This window comes from Rhineura floridana, chromosome 2, assembly GCF_030035675.1.
Source record: "Rhineura floridana isolate rRhiFlo1 chromosome 2, rRhiFlo1.hap2, whole genome shotgun sequence".
In the NCBI taxonomy this organism is placed as follows: Eukaryota; Metazoa; Chordata; class Lepidosauria; order Squamata; family Rhineuridae; genus Rhineura; species Rhineura floridana.
In genome coordinates this window covers 100,636,145-100,659,087 of record NC_084481.1, presented here as the reverse complement: position 1 = coordinate 100,659,087, position 22,943 = coordinate 100,636,145, and the positions used below count along the sequence as shown (strand labels likewise).

Genomic DNA, 22,943 nt, shown 5'->3' with positions numbered 1-22,943 from the left:
ATCCTGGCCCTCCTCTATGTGGCAACCTTTCAAGTACTTGAAGAGTGCTATCATATCTTCCCTCAATCTTCTCAAGGCTAAACATGCTCAGTTCTTTCAGTCTCTCCTCATATGGCTTTGTTTTGAGTCCCCTTATGATCCTTGTTGCCCTCCTCTGAACGTGTTCCAGTTTGTCTGCATCCTTCTTAAAGTGTGGTATCCAGAACTGGATGCAGTACTCAAAATGAGGTCTAACCAGTGCTGAATAGAAGGGAACTAGTACTTTACACGATTTGGAAATGATACTACTGTTAATGGAGCCTAAAATAGAATTTGCCATTTTTGCAGCCATATTGCACTTCTCGCATGTAGTATTGCTGAGCCAAGTATCCCCCATCTTATAACTATGTATTTGGGGTTTTTTTTGCTTAGGTGTAGAACTTTATACTTATCCCTCTTAAATTGCATTCTGTTGTTTTCAGCCCAGTGCTCCAGCCTATCAAGATCACTTTGAATTTTGTTTCTATTCTCCAGGATATTAACTATTCCTCAGACTTTTGTATCATCTGCAAATTTGACAACCATTCCCTCCACTTCCTCATCCAAGTCATTAATAAAAATGTTGAAGAACACTGGGGCCAGGACCGAGCTCTGCAGTACTCCATTTGTTATTTCCCCCCACTTTGAGAAATAATCATTGATAAGCACTCTTTGAGTATGATTCTGTGGCCAACTGTGAATCTACCTGATAGTTGTTCTATCCAGCCCACATTTAGTTAGCTTGCTAATCAGAATACTATGGGGCACTTTGTCAAAAGCTTTGCTGAAGTCAAGATATATTATGTCGACAGCATTCCCACAGTCTCCCATAGGGAAGTTACCCAATAAAAAAATGAAATAAGATTAATGTAGAGGATTTGTTCTTGACAAATTCATGTAGGCTTCCAGTAATTACTGCATTGTTTTCAAAGTGCTTACAGACTTACAGCTTTATTATCTGCTGTAGAATTTTCCCAGGGATTGATGTCAGGCTGACTGGTCTGTAGTTCCCAGATATTACTCGTTTTTGTCCTTTTTGAAGATAGGGACAACATTAGCCCTCCTCCTGTCATCCAGCACGTCACCCATCCTCCATGATTTCTCAAAGATAATAGACAGCGGTTCTGAGAGTTCTTCAACTGGTTCCTAGTTGAAGGTGCATAATTAAGCATTGTTGTTCATACAGAGTTCTCAAATCTCTCAATCCCATGCATACAACCTGTTGGAAGTGTGGCAAGAAGAACTCCTATTTGATTCTCTCTGCATTAGATTAGCCCACTTAAGGTAAGGTAAACTTTTCTGTTGTGCTTGCAAACAGTCCTGCACTCATTGCAGTCACCTGCTGAGCTAAGCTAAAGGAGTAAAGTAGTTCCAGGGCATGTATAGAGTGCCAGCTGAGCTGAGCTTATCAGTAACATGTTGGACTAAATGACTTTTGAGTTTATTCCATTTTGGTCCAGAATTGTGTAAATGTGCCACATGTTCTTTAATTTTACACACCTTCCTGTCGAGTAATATTGGCACCACAGAATATGCCCTAGTTTAAAACGGAAAGATATTCATATGCAGCTTCATAGACTTCTTCTCTCTTTGTTGGTGTGATTCCTGATTTATAAATGAGTTTCATTTTATCTGGACATCTTTGTTTGCACAACATTTAGTTATTGCAGCCTTAATTGGCTGAAAAAGTACCCCTAGAATAAAAACAAGCTGATCAACCCAATTGTTCTTTCTTAAGAAGCCACTGCCTTTTAGTACCACCACTCCTCCCACCCCCAGAAAATCCATTAGCTTTATTTTGTTTTGTTTTTAAACATCTTGTTTTTACATCCCTCTTTGCTTTTTAATACAAATGCATTTTTTAACCCCCAGAGCCTGTGGAAGGCTGCAATAACAAGGCTGTGTCATCCGTTCAAAGTAGCATGGAGGACTCTGTGGGTGAAAACGTTCACTGTCTGAAGCAAGGATCACAGCATTGCCTCCACTTTTTGTTTAGAATTTAAGTGTTAAAAAGTTATAAAAAAGAAAAGCAGGCCATATAGAACAAAGGCAAGGAACCAGATCTTGACATCCACAATCAGTGCAACTCCAACTTTAGAATTAGGCTGTATACACACCAGGGGGTTAATATGCACATGAGTCACACAAATGCAATTTTTTCATACATGCTTTTGTGCACTTTTATGCACACATGAGTGCTTTCAATTGAAATGTATCTTGATGTTTCCTGTGGTGCTTGATGGGGCATGTTTGCACTGTTATGTCTTTTTCCCTTCTCTCAATTACTACTTTCCCCCCCTCCAGAAGTTTTGGAAACCTGAGGTCCATTATGGGCATATGTTGTATGCACAGTTATTTGTTTACCTGTGCACCCACACCTTTTTCTTTTATTGTTTTGTCCTTGGAATAGTGCAATAACAAACTTTCAACAAAGCCAAACTTTCAAGCATACGTCACAGTGGGCAAAATGGCAATTTTGTGTTTTATTTTTTGAAATACATCTTTTTAATTTACAGATTTGTGCAAAACAGTAGTTTCAAAAATAAAAAACATATGTATGCATCGCACCCGGCTCCACCAGGCAGAAAGCCAGCTGCCCACCAAAGAGAGCTTCAGCAGGGGAAAGAGTAGCAAGCAGAGGCACTTCTCAATGCAGAAAGCCACTGTGTGTCTTGGAGAAGAACATAAACAGTATGTTTCACTCACAAACACACATGACCAAAGCAGAACAGAGAGAGGAATTTGGAGGCATTGTTTTTCTTCCCCCCCTCTTTTCTTTTCCCACCTCTTCTACCTGCAAGAGCCATTTTTACTTTTAATACTGCTGTTTTGCACAAGAGCAGTTCTGTACAAAACATCTGTTTGTTTTTCAAAAAATTAAACTACTACAAACATGCCTTCAGCAACAACTGGTGGAACTAGGCATGCCTCATCCTTTCCTTTGGGCTCATGAAAACAAAATGGCTAGGCTGTGGTCAAATGATAAGCAAACGGAAGGAGGGAGTGTGGTAATAGGCAGCACTGAGCAAAATGTCACACAAATGTTAAAAAAACAAAAAGAGTCACACAATGCACTTCATTGTGTCCACACTCAGGTAACATGTAATTTTATTTTTCCCTTTACAACATTATCTGCGGATTGGAAAAATCCAAATTAAATGAAAAAGTGCAGGCTGTCATTTGGATGAGGTTGACTTGGGGTGCATCGAATCCACTTTAAACTGTTGTGAGCACATACCTATAGTTTATCCATTACAAAACCAGTGGCATGTATAACCATCCCTTTCTTCAATATAAACTGATGGAACAGGTCCTAATCAGATTATTAATTGAATGATTTCAGATTTTGTAACAAAAATGATACAAAACAGAAGCAAGTAGCTAAATCTTCTGGTTCCTAAGGAGATGATTCTCTGAGGTGTTAGTTTTTCTGTAAAAATCAGGTCTCAAACTTTGGTCAGTCACCCGGTGATGGCTGGTGGCTGCATGTCAGTGGGGGAGTAGAATCCCCTCTGGATTACAGTCTGAACTTTCACGGAGCTGTCCAAGGTGCTGCAACTTCTGACATGGAGCCATCGGCTTCCGCTGCAGTCACTGACTTTGCATTGGAGTCTGCTTAGTTAGCTGATCAGCTGTGATGATTACCTTCACTGCAATGAGCAAGAAAATTAGAGGTTTTCTTGAAGATGCAATCTTTATAATAGTTTAATACAAATTATCTGGGGATTTTCTGGCACCTGAGCCCTAATAATTGTTGGAAGTGGGGCAAGAGCAACTCCTGTTTTCTTCTTTTGTTTAAGCTCCAGGGGGAAGATAGAGCTAGGGTTCTCCAGATGGATAGGCTTTGTTTAGCTGACCAGGAGAGAGGAGACTCCCTTTGTCTCTGCTCTCTCTCCAAGCATGGGGCTGACTCCTACACCTGGGAGTTATGCCTCCAACTTAGCTAGTTAGTTAGAACTAGGTATGCCTTTTCTATCTACTGTGTATTTCTATAAATAAAGTAGCTTTTCTTATTTTACTAAGTCTCCAGTCTCAGTGATGCTGTTGCAGGGTAAAAGCCTTCTTTCTTAGGCAAACGCACGCACACGCTGGCACACTCGCATTTCAACTGCTGCTACTCTCTGCTTGCTGTGGTGCTGCTTTTAAACAAAATTAAGCAACACAACTACACACAGCGCAACAATAATAGCACAAATCTTAGACAACATCAATGGCCCAGAGGCTTAGCCTTTACCACAAAGCCACTAGCTATGAAAATAGGTACTGTTATGGCTCCCATTTGTTCAGCATATATTAGACATCTGGCTAAAGATAAGATGCCACTTCAAGAGCATTAAATAAGATCTAGACAATACCATAAAGGTGAGACTTCTGAGGTAGAATCACAGATTTTAAATGACAAGCAATGTACCCATTGACACCTTATGCACCGAAGCTGAGTGGGTTGCTGGGCAGATACAGCTGTTTGGATTATTCAGTGGTGCTGGTAATATTCACTAAATAGGGTTGGAGAATCGGTAAAAATATAGCCGAGTTTAGCTGGGTGTAGCTTGCTCATCTTTGCTGTGCCAAGTGAATGTGTGTGGTTTACCTGAGAGGAAGCAAGTTTTAACCTTTCTTTGAATCACTGAGACTTTAGACTTGATTTCAAAATAAGAAATACTAGTTTATTAATAGAAATACGTCCTTGATAGGAAAGGCTCACATTATAGCTAACTAGCTAGGTTGGAGGCACAAGGCCCAGGCTTGGTCATTGCCCCCATGCTTCAGGGGAGAGAGACAAAGGGAAGATGCCCCCCCATTGGCTGGTCTGAGAAGAAAGGAGAGGATGGAAGTGAGGTGAGCTCCCTAAGTGTTTTAGTTTACAATGGAAGGAAGATAGGTAGAGGAACACAGATAAGGATAGGCAGTCTAGCCAGCTGGAGGACCCTCTCTCTACCTCCCCTTAGGAATGCAAAGAGAACCAAACAGGAGTTGCTCTTGCCACACTTCCAACAAATAGTTCAGACTAGGTAGAGCAATTTATTTACTTGCTTGCTTAATTTATATCCTGCCCTTCCTCCTAGAAGGAGCCCAGGGCAGCAAACAAAAACACTAAAAGCATTCTAAAACATCTTAAAAACAAAATACTTTAAAACAAAAAACTTTAAAAACATCTTAAAAAGCAATTCCAGCAGAGACACAGACTGGGATAAGGTCTCCACTTAAAAGGCTTTTTGAAAGAGGAAGGTCTTCAAAAAGTGCCAAAGAGATAACAAAGATGGTGCCTGTCTACTATTGAAAGGGAGGGGATTCCAAAGTGTTGGGGCCACAACACTAAAGGACCGCTTCCCATGTTATGCAGAATGGACCTCCTGATAAGATGGTATCTGCAGGAGGCCTTCACCTGCAGAGGGCAATGATCAACTGGGTATAAAAGTGGTAAAACGATCTTTCAGCTTTCCTGGTCCCAAACTACATAGGGCTTTGTACACCAAAACTAGAACCTTGAACTTGAACCCATAGCTAATGGGCAGTCACTGCAATTCTTTCAGTAGCAGGGTAATTTGACAATACTCTGCTCCAGTGAGTAGTTGCACTGCCACATTTTGCACCAGCTTCAGCTTCCAGACCAACCGCAAGGGTAGCCCCACATAGAGCACATTACAGTAATCCAGCCTGGAGGTCCAGTGCATAGATAACAGTGATCAAGCTATCCTCGTCCAGAAACAGCTGTAGCTGTCTTACCAGCTGAAACTGGTAAAAGGCACTCCTAGCCACTGAGGTCACCTAGGCCTCTAATGACAAAGATGGTTCCAGGAGCACCCCCAGATTACAACCCAGCTCTTTCAGAGGGCTTATAACTGCATCTAAAGCAAGCAGCTGACCAATTATCTAAACTCGGGAACCACCAACCCAGAGCGCCTCCATCTTACTAAGATTCAGGCAGTTTATTGGCCCTCATTCAGCCCACCACCAAGTCCAGGCACCGGTCCAGGGCTTGCATGGACTGTTGCAATTCAGATGTTACAGAGAAATAGAGGTTAAGTATCATCAGTGCCAAGAAGCTGCGGTAGACATTGCACTGGACACCTCACTGGGGACTACAATAGATGTAGATGGGGCATCAAGATTACTACGGAGGCAAGCAGCTTTACCTTCAACGTGCCTTGCAAATAATTCACAGTGGGCTTCCAAAGGGTCTAAAACTCCATTTCCTGGAGTTGATGTCAACAGACCCCTGATAAAACAAAAAAGCTCCACTGGACGGCTGCTTGAGGATATGATGGAGGCAGATAAGGGGGCCTTCTCTATTCTCACTGCTACACAGTAGGTGAAGTTATGATGTTTTACTCATGTCTGATCAGCCCCATAGCATGTCTTTAGCCACTTGTATTCTAGCCATCATCCAGCCTGTTTCATTGCCCTTGGTTCACTGGTGTACCAAGGTGTAAACCGGGCTTCACAATGCTAGGGAGGGCACTCAGGGGCAACCATGTTATGAGCCCGATGTGTCTCATTGTTCCACAGTATATCAAGGGCTTCAACAGGGTCACCTGCTCTGTGTACTGGAAACTCCCCAGTATAGGGTGTTCAGGAATCCAGTGGCAGACCATCTTAATCTGTCCACCACCCTACAGGGGAGAAATTGGAGCCTAAATTTACAAGATCTGAACATGGTGGTTTATAACAAATGCTGTTGGAGGTCACTGATTCACAGGGTCACCATAAGTCGAAATCAACTTGAAGGCACATAACAAAGTCTAAACTTCACCAGGAAGTGGTCTTACCATGACAATGGGGTGACATCCATACATCTCCATCTCCACACCACCCTTTCCTTCATCTGGAGCAAAAACCAAATCGAGGGTGTGCCCTGTCCTATGTGTTGGACTGGTGACAACTTGAGACAGTCCTGTTGTCATGGAGGCCATGAAGTCCCAAGCTGGAACACTAGAGGCAGCCTCAGCATGGACATTGAAATCACCAAGGACTGTTGTTCTGGGCTCCTCCAATCCCACAGCCGAGACGGCCTTTGCCAGCTTGGTCAGAGAAGCTGCTGGGCAGCAGAGTTGGCAGTGCCCCAACAGCAACCCTACTTTACTGTCTCCTTGGCCTGACACCAGATGCAGGCCCTCACAGCCAGCTCCAAGACAGAGTGGTTTCCTTGTGACAGCGATGGAAGTTCTGTAGACCACAGCTATCCCCACCCATCCCTGAAGCCTGTGCTGGTATTACCCCAAGTATCCAGGAGGGCAAAGCTGGGTCAGGTAAACTCCCAGGTCTCAGCAATGCACACCAAATCAGCACCCTCATCCATGATCAAATCTGTGGTCTTATTATGTACTGATTTGGTGTTAAACAACAGCACACACAGGCCAGTGTGCCCAGCAGATGAGCAACTGGAAACCCATCCATGGTTTGGGTCAAGGCATAGATAGCCTTGTCCTCATCTTCCACGGTAGTCCCATCACTACACCTCCCTCTACCAATGATCACTGAAACTTGCTTGGTCAACACCAGACTGCTTCGCCCCAAGGCAAGCAGGGCAAGTTTTCTTGAGATTCTTCTTCCTTCCCTTGGTAAGTTTGTGTGGTACTCTTTATGCATATGCAGTTCACATTCACAGTACATATCTGATGTATGCTTTCTCCTGTACGAGTGGGACACTTTCCCCCCTTCCCCCCAAAAAACAACCTTGGCATTTTAAAGTCAACCTTGCCAATTGGTTCACTGTAGATGAGGAAGGATGGTACCTGCATAGAATGAGCCAATCAGCAGAAGGAACCACTATTCTGAATTTATCACACCCATCTGCTAGGCAGGTGTCACTGAAGAGTGACACTGTCACTGAAGAGTGACACTGTCACATAAATGTGATTGTCACCCTTGTAGAACAGAAGGCGGCAATGACTGCATGGTGGCTGGCACCGAACAGTGCCTACAAAACAATGTTTAAGCTATTTATAGCAGATGGTTCATTGGTCTACACAGCTTTCTCTGAAGTCCAGTGAAGTGATCTGTGAGCAATTGTCAGGCTTTATTGTAAAGCCAAGGAACACCGACTTGGTGAGGGGTTTACAAAGCAAGGTTTCTCAGTGCGCTACAGACGCTGATAGCACTCTCATGTGCATCCTGTCTCCCCCATAGTCACATTGTATCACTTTAGATTCAGAATGTAGGCAGAGGCCTCACATTTGAAAGTTTTGTCATGTAAATATAATATACTTAAAGGAGGATTAGAGTCTTGCCTTCACCCTGACATACCAGTTTTCTGCAGAAAGACTTTGAGAAGGAGAAACACAAACATACGATCCACCATGTGTATTCAGGAGGGCTGTACCATTTGGTATCACACCAAGAGAGCTATAACATGTAAATGTGCTTCCTTCAAGTTGATTCCGACTTATGGCGACCCTATGAATAGGGTTTCCGTGGTAAGCGGTATTCAGAGGTGGTTTACCATTGCCTTCCTGTGAGGCCTAGAAGCAGTGACTGGCCCAAGGTCACCCAGTGCGCTTCATGGCTGTGTGGGGATTCGAACCCTGGTTTCCCAGGTCATAGTCCAACATTCTAACCACTACACCACACTGGCTGTACCATATGGTATTTTTGAATATGTAACTCATTTAGGTGCCAGGTTTTGTAAGCCGCTTAGAGGTTTTAACAATCAAGCGGTATATGAATTTTGTTAAATAAATAAATAAAATAAGAGCATCTCACAAAATGAACTCTAGTCCATGAAAGTTAATGCCATGTGTATTAGTCTTTGAAGTGCACAAGACTCTGCTGTTTTTGCTGCAACAGACTGACACAACTACAGTACCGTCTGAAAATTATTAGACGGAATGCCCTTGACCAGCAATTTGGGGGAGGGGGGTACAGTGGTTCTGTAACGGAGAGAATAGATGGCAAAATGTTATCTTGCTTGATTGCAAAATCATTTAACCTAAATACACAAGGGATGAGCAGCTAGTAGACTCTACCATTTTCCTTTCAACCTTCACAAATGAAGGTTCAAAGCAGAGAGGTGGGTCTGCATCTCATACTACCCTGTAAAGGTCATCTAGTAGAGATGACAGAAATGAAAGTCTGTCCCCTTCAGTCTGAAATTTGCAGGGTTTATTTGCAGGGTGTAATCAAACAAGCTTCCGTACTACTTTTCACCTCACAAAACAGTGTGCAGTCAGTAAAATATCTTGAAAAATAAATAAAACAATATAAACCCATTACATTTAACAATAAATATGGACTAAAACCAGCACTAGACAAACAGTCTCTAGTTTAAATCCAACATCAGGCAAATTCCTGAAGCAAGAAGCAATAACCCTATGGATGAACAATCTTACAGTGCAATCCTATATACGTGTATTCAAATGCATATGCCATTGACTTAGTTTAAATTATTCAGTTTACACATCACATAAAAGGAAGTTCTGAAGCAATTTGCAAAGATAATATTGCCTAATGCCAGAAGGATGACAAAGTCAGCACCAGGCGAGCTTCCCTGGAGAGAGCATTCCATTAGTGGGGGACTACCACAGAAAAGGCCCATTCTGTCATTGCCTTCTTCCAAACATATCTTGGAGGCTGCAATCCTATACAGACTTTACTCCAAAGTCCCACTGAGTTCAGTGAAACTTTCTTCTGTGTAGACATGCAAAGGATTGCACTGTTAATATCAGAACATACTTAGGAAAATCATAACATACACAACAGAATTAACATAGTTACGAAGTGTGAAACAGAAATAGGATAAAAAACATACTTAATAAAGCTGAAGAATAAATCGATATAAAAACATTCTGGTCACTGATCAATAAACTCCAACTAAAATGGCTGGATATATATATATATATATATATATATATATATATATATATATATATATATTTAAAGTGTTAACCTGGCATCTAAATGAAATTCTCCCTAGGGAGAGCATTCCATGAATGGGATGCTACCACTGAAAAGGCCTTTTCCCCAGTTACCAGCTACCTCACCTCTGAAGGCAGGGCACAGAGATAAGGGCTTGGTTATCTAGGGTAAATCTAGGGTAGATTTATAATCACTTTATTTCTTTACTACTTTCTCAAATTTATAACACTTAAGTGGTTCACCACAGCATATAAAAATTAATGTCACCCTAATATCCATATAAACAAAAAATCAAAACAATAAAACATCAATATCAAAATACTGCAATTAATTAATAATCCAGTTACTAGTAAGAACAACATGATGCACTTTCTGGCCTTGGTGTATGACAGCAGCAGAGTAACCCCTTAAAAGTGCTGCAGAGGGAGCAGGTCCAGACCTCAGCCACAGATGTTGGCAAGAACAGGATGGTCCACTCTCTGATCTAGATGGTAAGTGGCAGGTAGCAATATTTTCCTGCCTGGTGATGGTAATATGGTATGGCTGCATAGAAGAAATCAGTCTTTCAGATATCCCAGTTGGAAGCCATTGAAATCTGCATTAGTACAACTGTTGTTTATGGTAATCAGTAATCCTTATCTGTCTGGATCTAAATATATGGTAGGATCACAGCTACTACACATGGCAGTTTAAAGTGGATTCAACCAGAGGCCCACTGTAGACAAGCACACAGGAATTGGGCCTTTAGTGTTGTGGCACCTACCCTTTGGACCTCTCCTTAAATATTAAACAGGTACTGTCTCTGTTGTCTTTTCGGTGCCTGCTGAAGATCTTCCTGTTTCAACAAGCCTTTTAAGTAGAGATGTTATCTTAGTCCACATCTGTGTTGGAATTGTTTTAAAGATGTTTTTCAAGATTTTTGTTTTTATTTTTTTAAACATGTTTTGTTTTACACATGTTTTATAGATTTTTTAGTGTTTTGTCATTTGATTGCCACCATGGGCTCCTCCTGGGAGGAAGGGCAGGATATAACTTGTTAATACAACAACAACAACAACAACAATCTATAAGTAGTTTATTTGCAGTAGCATCCATTTGAATATCTGGGCAGTGTTAAATTAGATTATTCTGAGTCCCACCCCATATTATATCCATCTGTTGCAGAAATTAAGATCTCCTTGAATCCCAAAAACAGTCACTAAAATAAGCTGCTACATTTCTGGGATGCTGAATGAAAGCTGAAGATCATCTTGTCCAGCCCCTGCACAGAGCCAGGTTTTACAAATCTCAATAGTCTCAACTGTTATTCTCATTCAGACCACAGTGTGAAAAGCAAAGATAATAGACCAGTGTGCATCATGCCAGCTGTGTTTGCATGATGAAGTGAAGTTGCATAAAGCAAAATGTTCTTTTCAGAAGGCAGGGGAGGGGGAGCAGACTTGTGAAATCTCCTTGTGAAAACTACTCTTATGCATGCTCAGCTCAGACCTCCTGAAAAACGAAGACAATATTATCTCAGCAAAACTAATCCTTATACTCAGTTTTACTTCCATTTATTCATCTCATTTCCTGACTGTAGCAAGTTAATTGCAATCAGTCTATCCAGAAATTTCAGGGTATGTTCTAGTTATCAAATAGAAGGGTCCTGTTGATGTTGGTGACAATCAGAAGACACATTATTTATTACATTTTTGCTCTACCTTTTCTCCAAAGAGCTAAGGGCAGTATAGTGACACACACCCCTTTTATCCTCACAACCACCATGTAACATAGTTTAGGCTGAGCAATCAGGTTTGGCCCCAGGCATGCCAGGGCCCTTGGGCACCAGCCTGCCCCAGGCCCTGGCACACACACGAACGCATGCCCCACCTACCTACCTTTCCCTTGGTTATACTGCCTATGCTGTGCACGCATACCTACCATCAACCAAAATGGCAGCCGAGGCTTCCCTAAGGCGCTGATGCCTCTGCCGCCGTCTTGGTTGATGGCACGTGTACATACTACATGCACGCATCCCTGTCATCAAACAAGATGGTGGCAGGGGCATTAGCCCCTTAGGGAAACCTTGGCCACCATCTTGATTGATGGCAGACTTGCCTGCAGCACAACCAGCATTTACATCAAGGGAGAGGTAGGTGGAATATGCAGGCGGGTGTCGCAGGCCTGCACGGCAGTAGGATACATGCCTGGGAGCTCCCTCTTGCGGTCTGTGGCAGGGTCGGGAGCCAACACTGCCGCAGATCACACAAGGGAGCTCTACTCACCCTAAGGAGGGCCCCTTCAGGGTCTGACCTGGCTGCCCTGTGAGTGACAGTGACTGGCCCAAGGCCATGCAGTAAGTTTGGTAGTTGAACATGTATTTGAACCTGAGACTCAAACACAATGCTGTCCCTGCTGCAGATGTTTTAGTCGAATTAGTATTGGAGGTGGACTTTGAACCATTCTTTTCTTTATTTTTATTTTAAAATTTATTGTTGCACCACTCTTTTCAGTCAAACAAGGCTCCCAGAGCAGCTTGCAGATCAATAAAACAAGACAGTCCCTGGTGGAAGGCCTACAATCTAAAAGATATGACACAAAAGAAAGATGGATTGAGAGGGAGGAAGAAATAAGCAAACTTAAGTCTCAGTTCTTAGTTACAAGTTCTGATGAACAGCTGGGAGAGAAACTGCTTGAGGAAAGTTGGATCCCACACTGGTCTCTCAGGTGCACTGATGGCCCTCCAGTCCCATCTCTCCTTGTGCTATAGCCTGATAGAATAGTTGCTGACAGATGACTGTGAATGGAGGATCCTGGCTTTTCTGCAGATATAATGGTAGCCATGCATCTCTTCTCCTTCTCCCTCTGCTGTTCCCTGCATGTTCTACATGAACATAGGAGTATGAAGGAAAAGTCTTATTCTCTTATCATTGTCGTCTGTATGGTTTTAGTTGGAATGAGCTACAGTGAGAAGGTGAGAGAATGAACCATGGGTTACTTAGCAATGGTAGGGAGGGAATGGGTGCTGGTCACACCAGTGGCTTCATACTTGAAGGGCAGTTCATTTCTAGGAATGATACAAATCAGGCCACATTCTACAAGCCAGAGCACACATTATAATCATCATAATGATGCCATACATGTAGTAATCATCACTGTCTCTAATAAACTCCGGTGGTGAGTGCTGATAGGATTGGAACCAAAAGGGGGACACTGGGAAACAAGAGAGGAGGTATTAGGAAGCTCTGGGCGGAGCGACCCTAAGGTTTGCAAAAGTACCAAAAAAAACCCTCTTTCAAAAAATCTAAGAAGGCAAAAAACAGCCGAATGAGGACTGGGCATGACCAGTAGTTATGGAATCTTGACTACCAGTTGGAAAAGGACAGAAAGGAGGGGATGGACTGGAATATCCTGGGGGAGAGCAGGCCTGACTGGAACCCTGAACAAATACACTGCGGACTTCATATAGTACTGTTAGAAGATGAGGATACACTGCAACATGTTGCAGATCTCACTGGTCACTGCCTATAATAGTGAACTCAGCTGATGAGTGCCAAAAGGAGAAACAAGAGGAAGATATCTGCATGCTTGAGAGAATCCCATTCTTCAAAAGTACAAAACCTTTACACAAAAAGAAGGCAATGCCCTCCTCAAAAAAAAACCCCAGTGAGAACTGGCCATGTTCAGTTGCCAAAGAATTATGCCCAGGGGAACAGAATGGAGAATGCTGGTGGGATGCATGTCCATCTGTCTGCACAATGACCAGGAGGACTCCACACCTCAACATTTACTGCTGGTCCCACTTGTTCCCTGTAATAGTAAACTCAGATGGTTGGGTGCTTCTCCGTTTGAAAGCAAAACCGGCTGCTTAAAAATAAAGTAGTGGCTTCTGCTCTGGGGATGTCATTGGTCCACAGAGGTACATAAGTTTGTGGATTTTTTTAAAAGACAAAACATTGGTGGCAGTTAAGCTTGGAGAAAGAGAAAACAAAGAACTGACAAACTCTATCCCTATTTAAGTATTATGCCTGAACAAGGAATATCCGCATGTGTGGGGGACATGGACCAATGGATTTTGGCTCTGTCCTCAGCATCCCCATGCACATTGGATCTATCCCTGACTTCCCACTTTGAGCATGAAAATCTGAAAGGGGCTTCTAAGCAAATTCAGTTCCCTGATAATCATGGGAAGGTTTCTAAGTGTATTCAGTTCTAAGCACATAACATCTGAACAAGACTTGTATAAATGTATGCCAGTCAAGCCTACAGCAGACATGGAATGTTTGTGCAAGTTGAAGAGGGTGGAGGAAGAGAAGAAATTGATTTGCTCAGGCCCTGACAGCTTATAGTGTCCTGGAGGGAAGAAGGAGGTGCTTTTCCCATTTCCAGAATGATGTGCTCCTTGGATCCTGCTATAAAGCATAAAGTACTCAGGTTTGGGACTGGTAGTTCTCTAGTGCTATGTAGCACAGCAGGGGAAAGCCTAGTGCATGTGAAGAAAATGGCTCCTTCCTGAGGTTGAAGTGGAGTCATGAACAGGAGCACTCCTCTTAGGAGGTAGGGATACACCATAGCATTTTGTTGTAGATCCCACTTGCCCATTCTAAACATTATAGGGATTGGAGGAAGAATTTGCCACAGGAGTTCCCTTTTGTTATGAGAATGTGTGGACTAGCTCAAAAAGTTGCAAAATATTACTATGAGCCTGTACACACTTTTTTCAGTGAGAGAACGTCTCGTTGAATTGAGTGACACTTGTTTTCGCTTTGTAATCATGTAGGGCTTATGTGGAACAGAGAGAGTAGAGAGGCAGGGGGATATAAAAGGAGTGACGAGGAAGGAGTTTTACAATGTAATCCTAACCCTGTCTACTCAGAAGTGTCCTACTGAATTCAGTAGGACTTACTCCCAGGTAAGTGGGGTTAGGATTACAGCCATGGTCAGGAGCAGGAGAGTGGCCAACTTTTAGCATACTATCACAGCTGAAGGACTTCAGTTCTTAAGCACTTCTTCCACTTTTCATCATTTTGGCTGTCATGGATTATTTCTGTCAGTGTTAAAGCTTCCACAGAAGCTTCTTCCTGTTTACAGACTAGGCAAATCAAATGAGGCACGGATAGACTTAGTCTTTACTCAAGGTCAGACTGTAAGCCAGTAGCAGGATTTGAGCCAGAACACAGCAAGCTTCAGCTGGCCTTGTATTTTAATATTGAAGCCATGCTCCCTGTCTGATTACTATCAAAGGACCTGTTTATTAGACATCCTTCAATCTTTGGGGAGAAAGGAAAGAACAGATAATGATGTTCCTGCCCTGATATATTTGGTTTCAGCATGCTGTTTGGCCTGTCACAATTCCTGCTATTTCTTGCTCTCTCTCATTCCGCAAACAGTGTGCTTATCTGATCTCCCCCACCCACCCCTTACATGCAGCTGAACAGCTTCAAATCTAATTACACAGAATCCCTGCCCAGAGCTTTTCCCCCAGCACCTTTTCCAGTCTTCTGAGTGCACTGACCCATTCTGAATTGAGAGATGGAAAAGGTTTCACAAGGCGTGATAAGTAGCAATGCACGCATGCCAGAGAGTGGGCACGTCACACTTCGTTGGGAGAGGCACAGCACTTGAACTGCTGTGGTCGTGGCACTGTTTGTTGTTTGCACCACCCTCAACAGCCTGGAGGCACATAGCACAGCTGCCTTCAAAAAAGACCAAAAAAGAAAGCTTTCTTGCTCAGAACTGAAAATCCCTCCTCATTAGAGATGAGCACAGAGCTGACAAGGGCCATGCTTCAAAGTGGCCGCCTGTGCCCTCTTGGTGGGATTTCACACTGCCATGACATCACTTGGTGTAATAGTAGATTAAATTCACCTGAGGATTTGAGCTTGTTTCTCCATTATGCGCTGCAGGATGGATTGGGAAAATGGAATTCTACCAGAAAGCTGTAATTGTAACAGTCATTGCCAATTTGCTATATAAATTAATTCCCTTAGGGATTCTTCTTATTCAGTACTAGTCCACTTTCAAAGCTGGCGTTAGATAAATGCCCCAGCCCATTTACCTTGCTGCTTACAATACAGAATTTATGCACCATTCAGTATACATATAGCAGCAAAACAACAACCGTGCAATTGTTTCACATTATTTTCTATAGCTACACTTGTCCAAAATCAATCATCTGCAACCATTCATTGTTACTAATCACCCCACAATTCCAGTGACTTCCATATTCAGTAATAGCTCATATAGTCTCCTGGTGCAAAGCCAGCCTGCTGTTAGTTGCTGATAACCTCACTACATCTAATGGCTGTAAAAACTATCTAGCAAACTAACATTCTGTATAACTCATCAGTAAATTGTTCAGTTATTTGTGCAACACTGCTTTTTCAAGCAAGTCTTCCTGCAGCCAGCTTTGGTTTCAAAGCATAATTAACAAATAACAGCAATTAGATCACTAACCTCCATCCCTTGTACCTAACCTCAGAATCATCCAATAGTAAGCCACAATCAGTGTTAATGATGTACATATCACAAAGTTACCAGGCACTCCTGCCTTCTACAGCAAACTTTAGGCATGCTTCATCTCGTAAAGTGTTATCTTTGCTCACCTTTGTGCCTTGCATAGCAGTAGCGTCAAAGGTTAGTGCCTGAGTGTAGTACGTGGAATCACTACTTAGTGTGGAGGGGAAGTATCCACATGACTGTCTTTCTGTGTTAGACATCCATTGTTTTATTGTTAGACTAACTGATAATGGTGGTCTATTTTGAAGTTCATATTCATGTGGGCTATGGATGAATGGATGCCTTTGGAGGCTGTTCTATGCAAAAAGAAGCCACGATGGCAACTTTGCTTTGTCTCCAGGACATCTGCGCATGTAGACATTCAAAGGGCACAGTCCTGTGCAGCTCCTCCTACACAGGATCCTTGTGAATTATCTGCTCCCTGTTCTCTCTGGCCTCCGAATCTTGCCCAGGAAGCCTGTGTATTTCATGTGTGCTTTTACAGCTGATAGATATTAAACTCTCTTTTCATTGTAGTACTATCATACTGTTTTCTTGCCAGTTTCATTTCTTATGCTTTGTTCCTCTTTTTCTCTTTCCTGTCTGTCTTTCGAAATCTGTGTCCTGCTCACTGAACCTGGGGCCTCATCGCTCCCCTGGCTGGATCACCTCTGGACAGGGAAGGCCGTATGGTGGTGTTGTCCCTTGTTTTGGGGCTTTCAGAACAGGACGACTTTGCCAATATACCTGATCTACAAACCACTGGAAACCAGCAGAACCAGAACTCTCAGGGGGACAAGAGGTATGAGTAGGAGTCGGGGGCTCAGCAGCAGCAGCAAACAGCAAGAGGAATGAAAGCCTCATGAGGAGGCTTCCATCATGGCCCATGAGAATTGGAAGGCTGCTGCAGGAGATCAAGGAATCCCCTAAGTTGGGCCTGGTGCAACATCTAAGCCAGACTCGCAACATCCTTCCCTCCTGCTTGTAACCTCATTTCCTCCCTGATTGAAAATGGCAATTTCTTTCCCAAGTGCATACTTTGGTGGGAGTACATCCTCATATAAACCCTTCCCTTCCTACATCTCTACATCTCCATCCAGTTCCTTTTCCCTTCCTTTCCAGCCCCAATAAACTGTGGGTGAAGGAAAGTGCAGGGTTGGGCCAATACATTTTTCTGCCTGAGGCAAATGACACCCCCTCCCCCCTCTCCAAGTTGAAGTGCATAATACCCAAGGCCAAACAACAACTGAAACAGATAATTCCATAAGCATGTCTCTGCCTCCTTGACAGTAAAAAAAATTCAGCAATAATAAATTAAACAACTAACCATTTGCTCTCGCACCACCTACTGAAATTCTCTCTTCTGCACAACAATTAAAGATGCAAGAGCTCAGTTCTCCATTGCATCTGGCCATGATGTGGAGTTTGTGCATATATCTTATTAAAAGCATTTTCCCTGGGGGCAGGTGGGGGACTCGTAGGGTTGCCAGGTTCTTGGCCTGAGACTGATCCTGTATCTTTAGGAGAAGAGAAAGTCAGCCAAGTGCAGGTGTTCTTGCAATATTGTAATGGGAAAACCCACAAGGTGGAATTCTCCTTTCCACCTGCACAACTTTTAAAGACACAGAAGACCTCTTGGAGGCCGGGCCTGGCAACCAAGAGGTCTTCTGTATCTTTAAAAGTTGTGCAGAGGGAAGGGAGAATTCCACCTTGTGGTTTTTCTCATTACAGTGTTGCAAGAACACCTGCACTTGGCTGACTTTCTCTTCTCCTAAAGATACAGGATCAGTCTCAGGTCATGGACCTGGCAACCCTATGGGCAAGAGGGAAGACATCTAGTCTCCTACGTTCAGCAGTGAACTTCATAATGGTCTTTCTGGCCATGTTCTCAACTTTGTTAAAAGAGAAATCCTATGCATGTTTACTCAGAAGTATGTCTCACTGAGTTGGTGGGGTTACTTTTTTCCTAGTAAGTGTAGTTAGGATTGCAGCCTAAGGCAGTAATCCTGTGCACACTTACCTGGAAGTGAGCCCCAACACAGTGGAACTTTCTTCTCAGTGAACCTGCATGGGATTGTGCTGCAAATCTCTCTCACCCACAATAGAATCCATGATACCAAAAAGGGCATGAGTTGAATTTTACAGGTTTAGTTTCAGGTTAGACGGTATGCTCTGCAAACATGGAGAAGGTGAATATTTCTCAATTGCTACCCAAATGTGAAAATATTTGAATTCTAGGATTTGTACATTCAAGAGATAGCAAGAAACTGCCCAGTTGGGTCTCGGGAAACATAGTCTCTTGTGCTGAGACATGCAATATCACCTTGGAATTTCCTGCTCTTGCATGCTAGATCAACTCTCATAGGAACAAGGCAGTTCCCCTCAGTCACAATGCTGAGGGAATTCTTCTCAGCAATCCCGTAGCTAAAATGTTCCTATTCATCAAGACTTTCCCATGAGTGTCGCAAAGTGATTGGGGTATTTCATGATAGTCACGAAGACAGCTGGTCCATAAATCATGGAACAAACAAAAACCATCTCCGGAATGTATCACTGCTGCTGCCAAGCCCAGCCACATGAGATATTTGCCCTAACCCCATGGCTACCAATATGCCATTTGTGCTACACCACACTATGATGATCAGGCCTTGCTGCCAGTTCTGGAATTTAGCATTAGGATAACTAATACACCAAGGACCCTGATCATAATATGGCTTATCCCAAACCACCTGTGTACAGCACATCCTTCTGAAGATGCAATAGGTACGTTAACACTCCCAGTTTAGAGCTACACTGAAGATCTGTAGGTTGCTCCCATTGAACCAAGAATAGTGTCTCCTTCCTTGCTTTTCCCTTCCCATGCACTCTCTCACTTGACTAATGGAATCTAACAGGGTCATACTGTGTGACTCACAAAATAGTCCCTGGGAGGGGAACTGCCTAGCTAGAGGCAGAGGCCTCAAACAGTTCCACGTGTATGTTAAATTCCATCTTTTAAGGAGAGGAGGTGTGAAGGAGAAGATTTCACATGATCAGTGTATTAATTAACTGGCACCATTCCCGCCTGAAGACTATTTTTAACTTGCTGTGGCTATATTTCACTACATATTTTAACACTTCCCATTTGATCATCCAATTGCTTAGTTCATCCTTGCTTTGTCAATCTGCAATTTTAAATAGTAGCAGGTGGATAAAGAATCCCTTTAGGCCACAGCAGTCAAGTGGGAGAGGAAGTACCTTATACTGGCACATGTCCACTCTGTACGCCTCCCATCTGGAAAACTCCTCTACCTCCTACATAATCAAGCTGCCCCAGGCCCAGCTTAGTAAGGACACTCACTGTTGTTACAACTATAGTTTCAGTAAAGAGAAATCCACACGGTTATTGTATCCATCACATAACATTTCCCTAACTCCAAGATGGTCACAGACACTATATCTGTAGGAGAAGTTTTTCAGGGATTCGCTCTGAAGACCATTTCCTATTTCACTACATCAACAGATTGGAGGAATCCCACTGAGAAAGAGCTGTATTTTTATAAGCTTAATTCAAAACAAACATGGGAAAATGAAGGCTCTCCATTTTGCCCAAAGCAGGGTGTTGTTTAGAGTCTTCTCTGTCTATTGGAGACCTTGGCCCTCACCGTGTATCACTATTTGGTGCCTTTAGTTGCACTGAAGGAAGACTATTGTCAACCCTAATTGCCACACCAGGGAGGGGATTTTCATCAGGAGGGTACATGGGGTAGTCCCTCCCCAGCTGCAAGCTCCCCTTTCAAAAAGAAAAAAAAATACTCCCTGGGCAGCAACTGCGGTTAGGAAATCCTCCCATTGGCTCCAAAGGGAAACTTTTTCAAGTCTAATTGCTGCACTGGAAGGCTGGGCAAGGAGTTGTGGGTTAGATGGGGAGGCCCCCAGGTCACATCCGTCCTACAGGCCACCAGTTCCCCATTCCTGTTTTAGTACAGGAATGCAGAGAATATTGTATGCCCAGACTTCCAAGCATCATGTAACTTCACACAGCTGCAATGGGGAGGTGTTTGGCATGAGAGAGCTGAAAAATCAGAGCTCATCCTTTTATTATTATTATTATTTACACAAACATTTACTTGAGTTTTAAGAAGTTTCTCAAAAAATGGCATTATTAATGTATATTGTGGACATGACACACTGGGAAGCTAATGCTGCATGAGGTTGCCAATGCATAAGCTGAGAACTATAACATAACCCAGCAATTTGTACACATGTTCTGATACAAGGGTATGAATCTCTGCATAAAACATAATGTCATGCCTTGAGAATGTTTGGGCCGCTTCATATATAGATCCCATAGGGATGTCTGTTGAAATATGAAGCAGTATATATGTTAAAGGAAATGTAAGTTGAGCTGTTAATGTGCATAATAACCCACCATTGTGCACATTTACTAGGCCTCATGAAGAATGTGCACATTAACCTTCCATTAAGAGAGAATTGTGCACATTTCCCAGTCAAGATACATACGTAATCTGAACGGTCTGTTTTGACAGCTTTCACAATCCCAACACTAGAGGCATAGACATTGATTCAGTTCACTTTGCTACCATTAGGTAAAAAGGCATTGATTTTCATTTGTCCTCTGGACTGGTCAAGGTGCACTCAGACAAGGAGAAGCAATAAGTAGGCCCTTGAAAGTTTCCGGCATCGTATCTGTAACCATGCCAGTTTGTAGCTTCTAACCACTCACTAAACCTAGCGTTTCCACCACCCAATACAACCATTTCTGGGACATTTCTGCCTTGAGGACCAAATTAGATGTTAAACGCATGATCACATTTGTGTATCTGTACATGAAAAAAGCAGCTATGGGGGGTCAAACCGGGAGGGGTTAAAAAAACCTCTTCTCCTGTGCTGTTTTCCTGACAAAAAATCCCTACCACCACAACCACCAATGCCAAAGCTGATATTTGCCCCAGAAGGGAAACTGCTACTTGAGCTCCCAGGACAAGTAGCAACTTCAGGAGGTAATTTTCATCAGGAAAACAGCACAAGGGTAAGTTAAAGGCCCATCTATTCACACCATGCCCCTGATCTGTATCAGAGCCGCACATGGCTATTGTTTTGTTTTTTAAAAAAGATAGGCAAATGTGATTACACATTTACTGTATCATCTATTTTAAGCCTAAATCTTTGGGAACCCATCTTGGAACACATTCTCAGATTTTCTTGATAACATCTTTATGGGCAAGGTGATTAAAGATGTAATCCTAACCTTACTTACCTGAGAGTAAGCCCTATTGAATTAAATAGGGCTGATTTCTGAGTAGGCATAGTTAGGATTGCGCTCTGAGGCTTGTTTGTATGGGCACAAATCCATAGGTCCATTGTACACTGACTGTAGATTGACTTGAATCATTCTAGATTTCAGCACATGGTGAGGTGGCCTTGTAGTTGTTTCACCATGCACACAACTCACAATCCCACCTTGCATGTTGGTACAATAATTGTGGGTTGAGTGGCGGGACATGCTGTGAAGCAGTTACACAAGTGCTCCACTGTGTGCCAAAATCTGTAATTATCAACATGCTTTGTTAGTCATGTGAATTGATCTTTGGTTACAACAGCAATTATTAGCAAGGCAGGAAGTGTTCTCCTGGTCTATCTATATGAATAGGGGAAGACATAGTGCAATCAGTTTAATCTGAATATGTCCTCATGTCCTAATTGAGCAAACAACTTAATGGGGGAATTCTGGTGCCATAGGTCTGGTTAGACAAGGAAAGCTTCTAACCCTAAATGTTGTGCAGAGTTCATAAAAGTCTTGCAGCAGAATTGATGGGGATGTTAGGAGATCTGATCTGTTCATTTGTCTGTGCTTCAGGAGCTCAGCATATCTCACAGCTCCCTATTTTTTATATTTGAAAACATAACTATCTGAATCAGGAAAAGTCATGGTGACCGCCTGCCTTGTCTTGTTTCCCTGTGAGGCCTTGATGGAGGTTCAGGAAAACAACTTCCCACATCTTGGTTTGGTCCCCCACATCTCCTTGGTAATGCATTCAGCTCTGATCACATGGTGCTCCTCCCCTGATCACACAATTTCTTTCCAAACCAGTGTGCTCTCCCACTCTCTGGAGGCTGATAATGAGGGAAAGAATGATCACAGCTTAATGTATTACAAAGCCTCTTGGGATGGAACCATGGGGGGTGTCTTGGTGACTACAACCGTTCTCAGTAATATCTGAATTACTGAGACATCAGTCTCAAGTTCTGTATCTTCCCACTTGCTCCCTTTCCTGCCTTCCTTGTGGAAGCATGTCTCTACCTGTTCCTTCCTCACCTGCGTCCAACTTCTGCACATTCACTATACTGCTGCTATATCTTCCTACTCAGAGCTTGGAAAAGTTACTTTTTTGAACTACAACTCCCATCAGACCCAGCCAGCATGGGCACTGAATTGGGCTGATGGGAGTTGTAGTTCAAAAAAGTAACTTTTCCAAGCTCTGTTCCTACTCCTCTCCTCCACATTTTCCTGTATCTTACTGTTCACCTTCCCTGCCTGCCTGGCCTATGGAATGTTGATGGTTGTAAAGTGATTGCAAAGGGGCTTGTGA

The 22,943-nt window shown here is 42.9% G+C and overlaps 1 protein-coding gene across 7 annotated transcripts in view; it reads left to right on the top strand.

The window, feature by feature from the left end:
• Positions 1–22,943, top strand: part of SYT7 (synaptotagmin 7) — a 382,921-nt gene that overhangs the window by 297,958 nt on the left and 62,020 nt on the right. For 5 of the 7 annotated variants that reach the window (XM_061609819.1, XM_061609813.1, XM_061609816.1 and 2 more), the window contains one exon: positions 17,030–17,152. The exons of the other annotated variants lie outside the window; for them this stretch is intronic. In XM_061609819.1, coding sequence (XP_061465803.1) covers positions 17,030–17,152 — 123 coding nt within the window. The remainder of the gene's footprint in view (positions 1–17,029; positions 17,153–22,943) is intronic. 7 annotated transcript variants of the gene reach the window in all.